At 42.5% G+C, this 18,101-nt stretch overlaps 1 protein-coding gene across 1 annotated transcript in view; it reads left to right on the plus strand.

Annotated features, from left to right (window-relative positions):
* Positions 1–2,444: 2,444 nt before the first annotated feature.
* Positions 2,445–18,101, plus strand: part of LOC118400163 (leucine-rich repeats and immunoglobulin-like domains protein 1) — a 52,048-nt gene continuing 36,391 nt past the window's right edge. The window contains exons 1-3 of the mRNA XM_052473354.1: positions 2,445–3,676; positions 16,709–16,780; positions 17,889–17,963. Coding sequence (XP_052329314.1) covers positions 3,474–3,676; positions 16,709–16,780; positions 17,889–17,963 — 350 coding nt within the window. The 5' untranslated portion in view covers positions 2,445–3,473. The remainder of the gene's footprint in view (positions 3,677–16,708; positions 16,781–17,888; positions 17,964–18,101) is intronic.

Below are 18,101 nucleotides of genomic sequence, written 5' to 3' on the forward strand. Positions count from 1 at the left end.
AAGATATCCATAAAAAGTGTGATTTAAAGTTTGCCACAAGCCACCTGGGAGACACACCAAACATGTGGAAGAAGGTGCTCTGGTCAGATGAAACCAAAATTGAACTTTTTGGCAACAATGCAAAACGTTATGTTTGGCGTAAAAGCAACACAGCTCATCACCCTGAACACACCATCCCCACTGTCAAACATGGTGGTGGCAGCATCATGGTTTGGGCCTGCTTTTCTTCAGCAGGGACAGGGAAGATGGTTAAAATTGATGGGAAGATGGATTGAGCCAAATACAGGACCATTCTGGAAGAAAACCTGATGGAGTCTGCAAAAGACCTGAGACTGGGACAGAGATTTGTCTTCCAACAAGACAATGATCCAAAACATAAAGCAAAATCTACAATGGAATGGTTCAAAAATAAACATATCCAGTTGTTAGAATGGCCAAGTCAAAGTCCAGACCTGAATCCAATCGAGAATCTGTGGAAAGAACTGAAAACTGCTGTTCACAAATGCTCTCCATCCAACCTCACTGAGCTCAAGCTATTTTGCAAGGAGGAATGGGAAAAAATGTCAGTCTCTCGATGTGCAAAACTGATAGACATACCCCAAGCGACTTACAGCTGTAATCGCAGCAAAAGGTGGCGCTACAAAGTATTAACTTAAGGGGGCTGAATAATTTTGCACGCCCAATTGTTCAGTTTTTGATTTGTTAAAAAAGTTTGAAATATCCAATAAATGTCGTTCCACTTCATGATTGTGTCCCACTTGTTGTTGATTCTTCACAAAAAATACAGTTTTATATCTTTATGTTTGAAGCCTGAAATGTGGCAAAAGGTTGCAAAGTGCAAGGGGGCCGAATACTTTCGCAAGGCACTGTATGCCCTCAACCGCCCATAGTTGCAGTCAAGGAAACATCAGGGACTTGTAGTGTCTTATCATGCATAAATGTGATCATACCTCTGCCCCGACTCTAAAATTGTTGCATTATCAACTGAGTTGCAGTTGGTAGGCTGTTTAATAGAGCATATAGACTGTCCATAAGGGACTATCCATATACAGTGGGGCCTAACATTGACCAACAAACCTTTTCAACTTTTTAAAATCAAATGTATTAATGTCTCACCCCACCTGTGGGCTACGGTCTATGCTTAGGCCAACACTTCTGATGCAATGCAAAGCAATGTGATACCTATAACTATTCATTCCAAAAGGAAGGAGGAACTCACAGGACCGCCTGCGGTGCTGCAGGTGTGAATATCCATGTCCCCAGTGTAGTGATTAATTGCATGAAAATTCAAGACTTATCCTAACACGAAGAGATTACAATAGCTCATACAGAGTCCATCAATAGGACCTGTCATAGCCACGCAAAAATGTGAACTGAAAAAACTGTTCACAGGGCCAAAAGGGCTCCACCAATTTATTACAGATGTGCATTTTGTGACAAGGGGTGGACATGACTTCACCATTTGGGAAGAATTATGTGCCATCATGACACCCATTATAGGGAACCCCTAATTTGCGTAAAGATCATTCGGAATACACAATCACAACTCAACTTCAACTAAGATACTTTTTTTGTGTTTAAACTAGGAAAATAGCAACATCTTCACATCTAATGGATACAAATTGTACTTATATCTGTATAATAACAAGTCATTACTGTAGAACAATCCCTATGCCACTTGTTAATAATAAACAAAGCTCAAATCAAATTGTATTTGTCACATGTGCCGAACACAGTAAAATGCTTACTTACAAGCCCTTAACCAAAAATGCAGTTTTAAGAAACATAAGTGAAGTAAATAACAGAGAAGTAAAAAATGTAAATAACACATAGTTAAAGAGCAATAAAATAACAGTAGCGAGGCTATATACAAAGGGTACCGGTACAGAGTCAATGTGTGGGGGCACAGGTTAGTCTACTATGTAAGTTTGCATACTGAATGCAACAACCCAGGTTACTTGGGTACGAAAACATCAGATTTACTTGAACTTTTTTTAGGCTTGAAAACTACATTATTCATAGTATCCAAATGATATATTTACAGAAATTTCACTCTGGGAAAGGGGATTCAACTAAATGCTTCAAACCGAAATTTATCTTCCACATTTACCCCAACCCCTCTGAATCAGAGGCGCAGGGATGCCTTAATCAATGTCCACAGCACCTGGGGAGCAGTCGTTGTTGGGGATTAATCAACTTCCTCAAGGGCAGGCAGATTGTTCAACCCTTGTCTGCTTTGGGATCCGACCTGCGTCCTTTCGGTTACTGACCCAACACTCTTAACCGCTAGGCTACCAGCTATCTTTTCTGGATGGCTATCATTAACGATTATAGAGCTTTAACCTGGTCATTGTCCCTTTAAAACGCGGTGAGAGTGAAGGGAGGTGGTGCGGTTTCACACCCGGGGTGGGAAACATGGGTGGGGTCAATGACTGGTTGACTGGCAGTCAGAGTTTGCGACGCCTGTAGAATCCACAACAACCAGTGAGATTAGGAGTTTAACCTTTCTTCAAATTTGAGCCAATTGCAAGACAAAATGGGAGGTTCCCAAGTGCTGTTGTGCATCCAACGTGGGACTATGGAACGAAGACTGAAAAGAATTAAGTAAAAAAAAATAAAAAAAATAACTCATGGTGGATAGGGTCTGAAGTTGGGACTGAACCAGGCTCCGAACGCCGAGGTTTTCTGACCATAGACTGCATCTGATAAGCATTTACTAGGAACTACACTAACCCGTCGAGTGTGCGGCGAAATTGGGATCAATCGGCACAAAGTGTATACTTTTTGGGGTGTTTTGTAGCGCCATAAACGAGAAGTCAACGATAACTCGTTTTCGGCACCGATTTCACCTCTTTCGAGTGCTTCATTTGCGTACCAGAGTAACGCCGTCAAAGTTTTAGCCAACATTCCAAGCGTGCGATGAAGAGAAGATACATTAAAGAGTTTGTTCCGAGTGCCACTGCCGATGCAATCCGCATAGGCTAGTATTTGGAAAATGTGTGTCACATGTATATTTGACATGAACGCAATCTTAAATTAAGAGCCCCTGTTGATGTTTGCCATGTTTTTCTCTCTGGCATTTTTAGGCTATTGATGTTTCCCCAAAACTAATCGCTTTGCCAAGAAAGGATCCTCATTTCAACCTTTTATGGACAAGTTCAATTTACTTGTATGTTATTTAATTATGTCTGCTTGACAAGTTTATTGTAGCCTTCTTGCTTCGTAAACCGTGATTCACCTTTGATTTCAGCACACATTGGACAAAAGTTGGACTGGGAACTTGCGTCTAAACGACTTGCTTATTTGGAAGAGTAGACCAGTTGTACACGCCACAGGTGTTATTTTTTTCTACATTTTACCACAACGCAATTTGTGATATAATAGACCGCACTATCTCTAAAACGGTACCAGATTTCCAATTTGTGGATACGACGAGAGATCAGTGGCCAGCGCGCGATTAAACTTGATACAAAATGGCGGCGTCCCTGGGACGAATTGGATCGGTTTCTCACTATGGTTTTTATTTAGTTTTATCGCTGGAACTGTTAATCAATTACGGCTTGAGTTCCGATTTACCATGTGCTGAGAACTGTACCTGCACTGGAGATTCTGTGGACTGTAGTCATTTGGATTTGACAGATACACCGCTGGACCTGCCCATTCAGACAGTTGCCCTGTAAGTAGCCTCCAGCCGCCTTATTAATTGACCACCCCATATGAGGATGAGATTCAACCCATAGCAGAATAAGAGACAATGTTGCCGAAGTAGCCCACACCAACTCGCGGATCCTTTGTTGCAAGGTCGTAAGCGAATGTATCAATTTGCTTTTATGGTGTGGAAATTTTCTTGATTGCATGGTTGTCTTATTATTTTGTAGCCTATGCCTCACATGTAAAACATTGCAGAACACCATAACCTAATAGGCTATTTATTCGTGGACTACAGGGGCGAACTGGGACCACACCTGCCCCAATTTCCTCCTTGAGGCCCCCACACCCGGCCCAATATTTTCCTTGGGGCCCATATTTTGTGCTGGATAATGATAATCTTTCTGCAAAAAAAGCCCACGTTAGACAGCTGGGCTAAAAATGGACTAGTCCATCTGGCAATTGGCCAAAATGCCAGACCTCCAGTCCATCCCGATGGACAACTATAGATAATGTCAAAACAATAATTACTGTTTGACAATTATCACACTATGGTATAGGGTTACAGCCTACTAAATGTCTCTATATATTTTTGTAATTTGCAAGGAATCTGAAACTGCTTAACAAGTTGCTTTAATTTGTTAAAACTCTTTAAATAATAGACTTACTCTTACTCCCAACCTGTGTACACAACTTCAAAGGTGACCAGAAATATATTCATTTGAGAGGAAATAGCCTAAATCACCTTCATAACTTAAACTATAACTAGGCCTACATGATGCCAATTAGAAATATATGATTAAAGAGTAGATACAAATTCAGATGGGAACTTTTTCAACTACCAAAACAGTCAATCAAAACTATCTCCTTAGTTATATGGGCAAAACATTTCAGAGAAATTGACTGACTAAATCTCATTGGATTTAAACTCTTCATTGTGTCTAAACATCACTTCATTCAATTAGATCTATGACACATATTAGCCCTTAATCTTCTATTTGGTTTTGTGGCCATGGCCTACAAATTGGATTTCTTGTAAATTAGGCATGGATTATCAAGAGAATGTTTGCCACAATGGGGACACTGTCTGCACGTTCGTTTAGGAAGTGAGCCAGTTGAGTTTTTCTTTTTTAAACTGAGAACATTTCAGTCCTCATCCCATGAAATGACCCACCATGTTTTTTTTATAGACAAGACAGCTTTCTTTTTCTCAATCATCATTTTGGCTCAACCAGCAGTGTGACCACAGTTTCAATGGCAATTGTTTTATTTTACCTTTATTTAACCATGTTAGACTCTTGAGATGAACATCTATTTTTCAAGAGAGACCTGGACAAATGTGAATCCTCAAGGACAATTCAACTGTTTAATTAACGGGAATGTTTTACCTAAATCACCAAATGGTCCATTTTAGAGCGAGGGACTCTTTGTACAACAGGCTTTTATTCTGCTGGGGGGGGGGGTTAAAGAGCAAAGGCCTCTGGACTTCTCAGGTTCCTGTGTGTGGCAGTTTGACTTCCCCTGGGAAGTGACGAATGCAACTTTTTTAAAAGTCCTTAACTTTAATAATGATGCCTGTGTCCAGGGTGCCTTATTGCCCTTAAACACCCCTTTGCCATGTGCAAGTGCTGTTTATGGCAAAACATAAAACTCATATGTAGGTAATGGTATTCAGTGCTTAAACAGCTACACAAAAGAACACAACATACAGCTGGGCAGGTGGGACAAGTTTCTCATCTGAAATGTCTAAATGCAAACGTTGTGTGATATCTGGTGCCTGCTTACTGCACACATTGTGTCGGGAGAGGGGTGGCGATCGCTTGTTGGCTGGAGCTACCTCTGTATTTTAGGATCAAATTAATATATGCCTCATGGTTTGGTCTGGAGGAAGGTATGCAGAGACTCGTTGAATGAATCACATAAGGATGAAATGTTAACATTTGATCAACAAATACCTTAATCCTCAATCTTAATCATTTTGCAATGGCGTGAGCCATAAGACATAATGATTGTTTTAAAAAAAGTTAGGCCTTATTTTGGTTTTTGGTGAGTGTCCTGTCCAGTCAGGCGATGCTGGGTTTCACACCAAATGTGTTTGTCTCTCTGACCCTCCGAGACCCTGCGCCAAGTGAATTAGTGGGGGGAATAAAGTGTCCCTGTTATGTTTAACCCTTGCTTGTGTGGAAGCTAGCAGCAGGAGCGGTCGGTCATCAGGCAATGTGGAGGCTGAGCAGACATTACTGTTGGATGTCTATAAAAACAGGCTTGGTCCACTCTCACCGTGAGCTGCTGTAGCTCTGAACTGACTCTTCTGAAGAAGAATGCTAAAATGCCCTCAGTGTTGGTCAGGACACGATGGACAAGTGTCAGCTTATCATGGTGGCTTGAGTTTTCAAAATTTCTAAGACCCCAGATAGCAGTATCAGTAAGAAATCTATAGGCTATTATTTAAAAATATATTGAAATGTAAAAAAAAATGAAGATATAATTGTTTTTCTCACATTCTCTTCATGTACTGCTAATGGAAAAAATGGTGACCTCGTGTTGCTGTGGTCGTTATCTTTATATGTGCCTATATATTGTGAGTATAGTGCTGACAACTCCTACAGTAGCTGGGATTTGTAAGGGGGAGACAGGGCAGAGACTGGGTGCTTGTCTGCAGTATATCCGTCAGTAAGAGGGAGTTTTCTGAGGAAACTCTGGACACGGCCTGTGTGAAAAATCAAGCCTTAATGCCTTCCAGTTGTCAAAATAGTTTCCATGTTCTGCCCTGTTTTTACAGCTCCCCTGTGACATTCAACCTTGATGGGGATAGTAGGAAACAAGCGGGTGTTGGCATATTCAGCTAGAGCAGGGATGGACAATTGGCGGCCCCCCTTTTGTAGGCTTGTGGATCGATTTACAAAAATGAAAAACTAAAATAACTGTCGCAGGCTACACTTACTTCAGAGTTCGAATAATAGAATACACAAGGGGCAATTTACACATTTGGTTGTGCATCAGCAATTTTTCCCATTATGTCAGGCACTGACAGTCACTCAATTAGCCCATGCCAGCTAACAATTTTGTTAGATTGGTAAATTAGTCAAGTCTTGTATCTAAACCTGTAGTAATCATGGTTGAATTACCGACCAAGGGGGCCCCCCATTGATTTTGTTATTCACCTTCATTCAGATATATTAAAACTGCAAACAATTCTTTCCACCCCAAGGCAAAATAGCAGAAAACGTGTTTTAAAATGTCAACATTTTCTCTACACCTCAAAGATTACGTGTGCAAAATGTGTAGAATTGCAGGAAACTAACTCTAAAATGTATTTTTTTCTTTCCGCTGTCAAGTGGGTGGCCGCTAAAATATTTTGCTCGCAAGTTTGGAGGTCAACAAATTTTCACTTTGGGCCCCAAAAAGGCTAGTGCAGGCTCTGACTGCATGTGTGGGTATGGATGTGGGTACGCAGACCGGGGAGCCACTACGGCCCCTCATGATGAGTTGAGATATTTTGAGGCCATTTGAGAAAATGGAGAGATGAGGGATTGAGAGAATTAGATGGGGGGGATTGGAGTATGTGACCATCCTGGATATTTAGATATGTTAAATGGCAATATGGGGCAGGTAGCGTTCTCCTAGCATCCTCCAAACTCAGATTCGTCCATCGGACTGCAAGATGGTGAAGCTTGGGGGTTTCCCCTGCTCCAGAGTCCAGTGGCTTTACATCACCAACCAATGCGCATCAAGCATTGCTAAGAGCTGCTGGCAAATGCAGGAAAGTGCTGTTTGAATGAATGCTTATGAGCCTGCTGCTGCCTACCACCGCTCAGTCAGACTGCTCTATCAAATATCAAATCATAGACTTAATTATAATAAACACGGAAATACGAGCCTTTGGTCATTATTATGGTCACATCCGGAAACTATAATTTTGAAAACAAAATGTTTATTCTTTCAGTGAAATACGGAACCATTCTGTATTTTATAGAATGGGTGGCAACCCTAAGTTTATATATTGCTGTTACATTGCACAACCTTCAATGTTATGTCATAGTTCCGTAAAATTCTGGCAAATGAATTACGGTCACACAGTTCGCAACAAGCCAGGCGGCCCAAACTTTTGCATATACCCTGACTGCTTGCACTGAACGCAAGAGAAGTGACACAATTTCCCGAGTTAATATTGCCTGCTAACATTAATTTTTTTAACTAAATATGCAGCTTTAAAAATATATACTTTTGTGTATTGATATACTGTGTAAAGGCATTGATGTTTATGGTTAGGTACATTTGTACAACGATTGTGCATTTCTTCGTGAATGCACTTTTGTTAAATCATCACCCGTTTGCCAAAGTTGAAGTAGGCTGTGATTCGATGATAAATTAACAGGCACCGCAGGGATTATATGCAATGCAGGACAAGCTAGTAAACTACACATGGTTGATAATATTACTAGGTTAACTAGTGAGTATTGATTGTCTGTTTTTTATAAGATAATTAAAATGCTGCAGATATGGCATTGTGGCTCCTTGCAGCCACAAGGTCCTTTTGACGCTGCACTAGTGTAACAGGTGGTCAGCCTGCCACGCAGTTTCCTCGTGGATTGCAATGTAATCGGAATCCAAAAAGGCTGATTACCGATTGTTATGACAACTTGATATCGGCCCTAATTAATCGGCCATGCCAATTAATCGGTCGACCTCTAGTCCACATACTTGTGTATGTGTGTGTGTGTATATATATATATATATATGTTATACAAGTTGAAGACTGAAGTTTACATACACTTAGGTTGGAGTCATTAAAACTTGTTTTCCAACCACTCCACAACATTCTTATTAACAAACTACTTTGGCCAAAATTCACCCAGCTTATTGTGGGAAGCTTGTGGAAGGGCTACCTGAAACACTTGTCCCAAGTTAAACAATTTAAAGGCAATGCTACCAAATACTAATTGAGTGTTTATAAACTTCTGACCCACTGGGAATGTGATGAAAGAAATAAAAGCTGAAATAAATCATTCTCTCTACTATTATTCTGACATTTCACCTTCTTAAAATAAAATGGTCACCCTAACTGACCTAAGACAGGGAATCTTTACTAGGATTGAATGTCAGGAATGGTAAAAAACAGCTTAAATGTATTTGTCCAAGGTGTATGTAAACTTTTGAATTCAACTGGATATATAGATAGATATAATAGAGTAATTCTAAACAAATGGAGATTTTCAAATGTATTCTGTATTTTTGCTGTTGTCTTGTATTAAACATTGGTGATTTTTCATGCTCATAAGGCTGTTAACAAATCACCTAGATGGGTCCCTACGTTAGTACTTTCGTAGTCTTCTGATTTGAAGAATGGCCTAATGATATCCAGTGCAGGCTATCTCTCACTAGGTCAGATAATCTCTCTGGTGGTTTATCTTGTTCGTGGTCACCGTAATGTGTGTAAAGAGTGTCTTTGCCTGCAGTGTCATCCATGTAATCTGTTTTACAAGTAAATGAAAGCATAAACATTATTAACGTTGACTTTGATCGATGTGGTTGGATGTAGAGAGAAAACGGTGTCTGGAAGAAATATTTTCTGCTTCTTCCGTTATTTCCCCTGCTGTGACCTACAGTGTCACCGAGCTAGATTCACTCTAACAGAAATCCAGTCTCTGGATTGATCCCTTTACAAGAAAGCTTTTCCTGAGTGGTTTCCTATATGGGTAAGAAATGTCAAGCCCGACCAACAACCAACCATGCACTGCCTCTTCGATTTTTGACAAATGTTCTCTTACTGCGTTATACACCTGCGCGCTTAATCCAGTGGTATTGGTAAACACCCCCAGAGGTTGCTTTTGGCTTTTGCCCACAGGAAATGGGTTTGATTTGGTGGTTTCATGACACGCTCTGGTCTGGTGGTTCCTCTGGTCCAGGGTGCAGATCACCTGGCCCGAGGGGGTGTACTGAGGGGGTGTTGGGGTGGAAATGTTTTGTCACGGTCTGGTTCGTGTTGGGTTCCATTGGGTAAAAGTTCAGTGGTCTGACCGAAACAAACCACAACTAACATGCAAATAAACACCAATAACACGTTGAGGAGAGAGCTGTTTTCTGGTAATCAACATTGTTGCCATTGTCTGTCTCCATGGTTACCATGCATTATCAGCCATGTGGTATGAATGAAGGAATGACTGATGGCTGATGAAACTGCCCTAATGAAATAAAAGTAAAAACCAGACTGGTTTCCTCCATTTCCTTCACCCAATGTAGACATATCCACAGTGTACACTGACCGTAGGACTGAGGCCCTTGTGGTTTCAATTGCAATTCTTACTAAGCAGTCTTGTAATCTTGTGGTATTGAGAGTGGTTTTTCTGAATTGGTTTATTGTCATGGATTATTGAGCCTGTGACTGTAATGTCCCTGAGTTTTATAAAGCAACAGGATTGTCATTATTTCCTGGGTTTAAGATTATATCGATAGTGCTCTGATTTTATCGTTGCCCCCCCCAAAAATAATTATTTCCCCCTTAGTGTGAATGTTTGATATTTATGGTAGATACACAATAAATAATCAGTGCTTACTTGGGAAAGTATCTCATTTATTGTAAATGTCAACTTTTAGACTACGGTTTACATTTGAGCAAAACACTGTTATCCAGAGCGATTTACAGGAGTGTCTTGCTCAAGTGCACATCGACAGATTTTTCACCGAGTTGGCTTGGGGATTCGAACCAGACACTTTTCAGTTACTGGCCCAACGCTCCCAACAGCTAGGCTACCTGCCTCCGGTATGCATGTATACATAGCTTTAGACAGAAAAGAATTAGCAGCAATAAGCGAGTAAAGAATTCCTTTCATAACTAAAGATACAAGTTTACATTTTGATGACGTTATGAAGTGAGCTCATTGCAGCGTTCACCGTAATGACCATTGAATGGCTACTGCCAGAAGTCATTCCACACAAATCGAGTCAACAGAAAAGATGGCCATTTTGTTAAGACACACTGGGGCGCCAAGTTGTTTTTTCTTTTTTGTTTAAGCCGCTGTCTACAAAGTGGGTTTGATAGATGAATCATCTGTGAATTCTGTACATCTGGTAAGAGTTAGGACATTTGGAGAAGACATTAGAAAAAAAAGTTACTTGGTACTGCGAAGTGGAGAACCCCCAAAACTGTCTGTCTGGCAACCATGAGCATTCTTGCCTTTCAAAAAACCGCCAATGGCCTGTGTCCACTGATTTAGTAGGAAACAGAGGGGTTCAGTACCTGCACATACATCCACACACACAGGCCTACATAACCTTATTTCTAAAGTTTGGCCCAGTATTTGGCCCCATTCTCTCTCCATGGATGATGGTGTAATTAGTGCAGATAGTTTCTGTTTGCAAGAATAATAAACATTAGGCAGGGGAAGTCCGTATTCTAATGATCAGTCATTTTCTTCACTTTGAAGTACAGTACATACGATCAGCGGCCTGTGGAAAGGGAACTGAAACAATACCCCCTCAAAATGTGACTTATGTTCTTTCAGATTAATTGGTAAGGCTAATTTCCTTTTGGAGTCTGGTGACCATATAACACATTAGGATTTGCTATCAAACTCCAGTCTGTGTGTGTGTGTGTGTGTGTGTGTGCGCGCATGAGACTATGTGTGTGCTGTGTGCTCCCCCCTCATGCGTCTTGGCTGGCATCTTCGGGCCTGAGTTCATGCTAGTGTGGACCGTGCTGCAGCCCCATGCCCCCTCTGTTTGTTTGGACTGCCCTCTCCGTACCTAACCAAGAGCACCCTGGGAAAGGCCCTCCATGGCTCCAAGATGTGTGCCTGCCTCAGAGACTTCAGAAAACAGAGACCTTCTCCCTCTGACTTAACTTTGCTCACAGGGTGTAGCCTAGCTAGCAGACCTTTTTTGTTGCCTGGAATTGCTGCCGGAAAATCTGCAATGCAATGAAATATGCTGATCCCATCAGCCCACATATCTGCTGCTCTCAAATGTGCTCTGTAGAGATGTGCCGACTACAGCACATTTAACACATCTAGTAGGTGTTTGCACCAGGCTGAGTTGTGACCACAGATACTACGCAGGCATACTGTGCCACTTTTTAAATAACTTTTTAAATGTTTGTGGCTGCTTTCACTGTCTTGTCCCTCTCTCTTGCCTATGTTTTGCTGAAGTCTAAAATGGTGGGGTGGTGTTGGTATTACTCCTGTGTACACGGGGGGTCTCTACTCCTCCGTCTGGCCCATAGGCCCTCTGTTTGGCCTATGGGAGCTCTCTTCTCCTAGCTCCTCCACAAACAGAAGGTTATTCTTTAACTATTTTATGGCTGTTTGAAAACGGACCACATTAAAGCTCTGCTGTTTTCCAGCTGCACCATAAAGGCCCTATCGCTGACATCACTTCACACTTCCAAAGAGCGAAGTTCACACTCATCTTATCAGCAATAGAGATGGGTAGATAAAGATGATTCCAGTCTACAAACCCAACCCCCCTTCACTTCCGCATTCTGCCTTGGATTATGAGGGCATTGTCATAAGAAGTGATATCATTCCCCTGCTTTTTATTTAATTGAACCTATATTTATTATTTGACAGAATACAAAATAAGGATTTTTCTCTCTTTTGTTTAGGTAGTAATGATGGGTTTCTGTTGCTCCAACAGTGTAGTAGTGTAATGGTTTAAGTCTAGTGCGATTGGAGTCTTAAAGTATTTTCAGAGGATTTCGAGGCATGTCAGTGTACTTTGTCACACAGGATTTATAGTTTTATTGCAGCTTTTAATGGTGTCTCAGAGTGGCTAAGCTAATGTTGCTATAGCTGACCTCTACCCTTCTGAGCTCTGCCAAACTGTGTTGCTATTGATTTGATCTGAGCTCTCTAGAGTAGACTGTGTTTCAGGGCAACAGGTGGACTGGGAAGTGGCACTGGCTAAATTGGCCAGGCCCAGTATGTACAATACATTCAAAAACTATTCAGACCCCTTGACTTTTTTCTACATTGTTACATTACAGCCTTATTCTAAAATTAATTAAATTTTTAAAAAATCTCATCAATCGACACACAATACCTCATGACATAGGTAAAACATTTTTTTTTTTTTGCAAATGTATATAAAACAAAACACGTATTTAAATAAGTATTCAGACCCTTTGCTATGAGACTCTAAATTGATCTTCGGGACATCCTGTTTCCATTGATCATTCTTCATCTTTCTACAACTTGATTGGAGTCAACCTGAGGTAAATTCAACTGATTGGACATGATTTGGAAAGGCAAACACCTGTCTATAAAAGGTCCAACAGTTGACAGTGCATATCAAAGCAAAAACCAAGCCACGAGGTCGAAGGAATTGTCTGTAGACCTCCGAGACAGGATTGTGTAGAAGCACAGATCTGAGGAAGGGTACCAAACAATGTCTGCAGCATTGAAGGTCCCCAAGAACACAGTAGCTTCCATCATTCTTAAATGGAAGAATTTTGGAACCACCAATATTTCCTAGAGCTGGCTGCCCAGCCAAACATCAATCAGGGGAGAAGGGCCTTGGTCAGGGAGTTGAACAAGAACCTGATGGTCACTCTGACATAGCTACAGACTTCCTCTGTGTAGATGTGAGAACCTTCCAGAGGGACAACCATCTCTACAGCAGTCCACCAATCGGGCCATTACGGTAGAGTGGCAAGACGGAAGCCCCTCCTCAATAAAAGGCATATGACAGCCCGCTTGGAGTTCGCCAAAAGGCACCTAAAGGACTCTCCGACCATGATCAACAAGATTATCTGGTCTGATGAAGCCAATATTGAACTATTTGGCCTGAATGCCAAGCGTCACTTCTGGAGGAAACCTGGCAACATCCTTACGGTGAAGCATGGTGGTGGCAGCATGATGCTGTGGGGATCTTTTTCAGAGACTGGGAGACTAGTCAGGACCGAGGTAAAGATGAACCGAGAAAAGTACAGAGGTCCAGAGTGCTCAGGTCCTCAGACTGGGGTGACGGCTCACCTTCCAACAGGACAACGACCCTAAGCACACAGCCAAGACAACACAGGAGTGGCTTCGGGACAAGTCTCTGAATGCTCGATCAAACATCCCTGGAGAGACCTGAAAATAGCTGTGCAGCAACGCTCCCCATCCGACCTGACAGAGCTTGAGAGGATCTGCAGAGAAGAATGGTAGAAAGTCCCCAAATACAGGTGTGCCAAGCTTATAGCGTCATACCCAACAAGACTCGAGGCTGTAATTGCTGGCAAAGGTTATTATGCTAATGTAATATGAAGAAAAAAATCTTATTTACCACGACGGCCTACCCTGGCCAAACACGGATGACGCTGGGCCAATTGTGCACCGCCCTATGGGACTCCCAATCACGGCCGGATGTGCTACAGCCTGGATTCGGTCCAGGGACTGTAGTGACACCGCTTGCACTGAGAAGCAGTGCCTTAGACCGCTGCACCACTCCGGAGCCCCACTGTAATTCTTAGACAAGTCAGTTAAATCTTCAGGGCCATCCTCCACTCCCACCTTCACCTCAGTTATCCTGGTTGTACAAGTCGTTAAATGCTTTAGGTGGATAGGAGCTAGGTCTGGTTTAATGCAGGGGTCGTTGGCTGGCTTGTGGCGATGAGGGTGAGAACGTCGGCGAGTCCTAAGGCCAGGACTTGGCTACACTAGACTAGAGCAGGCCAAGTCTTTCAGTATTTTGTTGAAAGCTAGGCATGAATTACCTTGCTAAGTACGTTGGGCTGTGGTCTTGATCATGCTGACTAATGTTAAACAAGCCTGCTCATTTAGATAAACAGTGCCATGCAGTGGAATGCACCATTCCTGAGTTTCAGCAGAGGACTATATTTATAGTGTTCGCCACACTCAGATTTATTTTAGCTTTCAAAATGTGTTTTTGGACTGTTAAATTGACCACGTAGATAATTGAGGATATATTTTTTTAAATGTCTAAGAAAATCAGCCCTTACACACCCTTACTTTTTAATCTCTAGATCTGTTTGCTGAGTTGCTTTAGGACTTTTTTCTGCCCCCTAGCCTTCCACTCTTTTGCTGCTATGGTATGGCAGGCTCTGGAGAGCATTAGCTCCTGTCATTGGGGCGTAACCCCACCCCCTCTACTCGTGATTGTAGAGGAGAAGGAAAACGGTGGCATTATCACCGGCTGCTCATACAGTAGGTGTTAAAACACAGTGAAAGTTATCTGATCAGATAACAAGAAAATGAAGCACAATAAAGAGAACACAATTCTGAAGTTGCATAAACACTCCCCCTTGGCCTATCGGTATACTGGGAATACACACAGACACACACACACACACAGTTTGTTTGTTATTGTGGCCCTCCGGCACCAGTACGGCAGGTTTTGTTCTCAAATGTGACCTTCCTTCTTCACTCTACTCTAAATGGACAACCGCAAACAATGACATGTTTTACATTTCTGTAGTATCCTATACCCCCATAGCACAAGCATTTTCTTACACCTGAAACCTGTTTTAGGGGGCATGACAGCAGCCTTCCTCTCTGAGTTGTTGTTTTATTGGTTGTTTGTAATGAGGAGCCCTCCAGTTAGGCCTAAGCTTCATTATCCTCCGTTTGTACCAAGATTTTCTGTGGAAGATTACTGCGGTCGGTGTTGCTCGCTGCCCTGCGGCGGTGTTCTCAGTTATATTCGGAGCCCCGGCCGGCCCAGCCTGGCGGAGAAAACCCTGGGATTTTTCACTTTGCTTCAGTATAATGAGGTAATTGCCTCCTGTAGCAGGGACAGCAATTTTGCAATCTGGCACAATGGTGGCAGGAGGGCCCAGCCAATGATCAGCCCACCGCCCTGTCAGAGCTCTGCCTGCGGGGTACACGCTACCATTTATTTCCTCACACACACCTACTGTAGAGAGAGAAACGTATCTCCACAGACACTGGGAGAGGGAGCTAGAGAGCAGGATTTGTGTTAGAATAGAGAGAGAGGTAAAAGGGTAGGCAGAAAGCTGGAAAGGGAGGCAGCTGTGCAACGTGGGACCTGTGACTATTTGAAGAATGCCTCTTTTAAATTATCATTCCAATTTTCTCTCAAGTCTGATGGGTTCGTTTAACCTCGTACCCTGTGGCAACCTGTAGTGAAAGTGTGTTGGAAAGAGCAGGTCTCCCAGACCCTGTTTAGAGCAAAGCGGTCTGCTGAGGCTGTGCAGGCTGCCTGCCACCAGAGGAAGCAGCAGGAATGTGGTGCGTCAGGTAAATCTGTCCCCAGACTCTGGGAACAAGCAGCCATCTCTCCACAGGCTTGTGAAACATTCCTAGCCCATCTCTCATGTCTGGAGGCAGCCAGGGCTGTGGGCTCCTTTTGTCTCAGAGCAGACCTCACTGAAACACTGCTTTCCCTAGTAGACTGCAGCCCCCACTGTCTGCTGACAAGAAGTAGGAGATGAAACATGTGTGTGTGTGTGTGTATATGTACGGCCATTTGTTTGTGAGAGACATTTTTGTCTATGAGTGTATTTGGCTCACAGGATTTTCTACAGTTTGATGAACTCTGTCTGGCTATAAGTAATCTCTCGTGGACAGATCTACGTAAACATAACTGATAAGCTACCGTAGAATCTGTCACCATCCTTTGCGAGGGTGAAGACTTCGCAAACCAGAAATCTCCATTTCTAACACGCTTATCACCAAAACCCTAATCAAGCATCTGACCAAATTAGGCAAAATATTATTTCTGGGTTAACAGGCTACTGTAACACTATCTCTGAACAAATCACTATTTGATGTTAATCACCGTGCCAGTGAGGTGGTGGCTATTTAATGCATGGTTACTCTAAACTGAAAATTGACTTGTACACAGATTGATGGCTGTGGGCTACATTGTGTAATGTATGTATACATTTTGTTTTTATATTGATCTGAGAGCCGCCAGTTGCTTGGCCCTGGTGTAAACCAAGCCAGACACACTATTGATTGGGAACCCCTGAAACAGAACTAAAATGGGAATACAGGGTTGTCACAATGTTATAGGGAGGTGGCACAGTTGAAAAAACACATGAAATGAAGGTTCTGGTGGTGTGTGTCGACAAGACTAATCAGCTTGTTTTGTTCCTCAGAAATCTTGGCCACAACAAGTTGACAGCCATTGATGTCGGAGTCTTCTCAAACCTCCCAAACCTACGAGAGCTGTAAGTACCTCAGACCTCTCTCTGTCACTGTCTGTGTGTGTGTTCATTTTCTCTCAACCAGGAGTTCCCCTTGGCTGTGTGTGTGTGGGGACTGGGCTCAGCCATTTCAATGGCTGTCATTCAGAACAGAATAGGATCGATTGGCAAGCAGACAACTAATCTATGAATGCATTGGGGCGGGAGGGGGCTGAGTGGTTAAAGTGTTGGGCCAGTAACCGAAAGCTTTCTGGATCGATTTCCAGAGCAGACAAGGTAAACATCTGTCGTTCTGTTCCCCGGTAGGCTGTCATTGTAAATAAGAATTTGTTCTTACCTGACTGGCCTAGTTAAATAAAGATTTTTTTTTTTAAATACACAACAACAACAAAAAATCTCCTCACAATGTGCTTCACCTTCACTTCCTAGTGTGCGTGCGCATGTCTGGCTGTGTGTCTATGCAGTGTTGTGTGTTTAGGCTAATAAAATGATTTATTTTAGCGATAGGCCTAGCAGGCTTCCCAATGCTAGCGTTAGAGGGGGCATCAATGATGTTCTTACTGGACAGTACCCTGAACAAACACTGCAGTAGATCGGCATCTCACACAATCACTTACTCTCACCATAATAGGTAGGCCCCTTACTGATATATGGTACATTTATTCTCAGTCACATACATTAACTTATCCTTGGATGTGTTGTCTTGAAATTAGTCCAATTGAGGATATTAAGCTTTCTCCATCTACCGACACCACGCAGGCCGAAACCTGGCTTGTGAATATCTGATGTGCTCAAGAGGGTCTATCTTCAACCCAGGCAGGGAGGCCACAGACACTGACACCTGTCAGAGCCCAAGCGCCCACTCTAGCCTGACACGGCTTCATCCATCCATGTTTTTTACGCGCAAGCAATTCTGTTCTATATGAATGATTCAGATGAATGAACATGCCACCATGTTGATCCACTTCCTTATTAGACTACGACACTGTGAAGCAACCTCATGTCCTCAAGTTCACTTCCAAATACAACTTGGTCAGTCAATACACAGCAGTGTTATCTCAATACAGTGTTCTGTTACTTTCTCCTCTCCATCCATTCTGTCTTCTAACATCGCTGCCTCTGTTTCCTTCAGGCGCCTGGACCATAATGAGCTGACGTCCATCCCTGATCTCGGTCCGGCTGTGTCTCAGATCACTTCCCTCTACCTGTGAGTGCACATTTAATTTACCACCATGAGGATGTCAAGCTGGCATCACACTGTCCCTCGCCAAATTGTCAATGTTTGTTTGAGTGTAAGTTGAGTTATGACCAAGAATATGAGTGAGACACTCTTTCTAGTTGAATT

Source organism: Oncorhynchus keta, chromosome 21 (genome assembly GCF_023373465.1).
Source record: "Oncorhynchus keta strain PuntledgeMale-10-30-2019 chromosome 21, Oket_V2, whole genome shotgun sequence".
In the NCBI taxonomy this organism is placed as follows: Eukaryota; Metazoa; Chordata; class Actinopteri; order Salmoniformes; family Salmonidae; genus Oncorhynchus; species Oncorhynchus keta.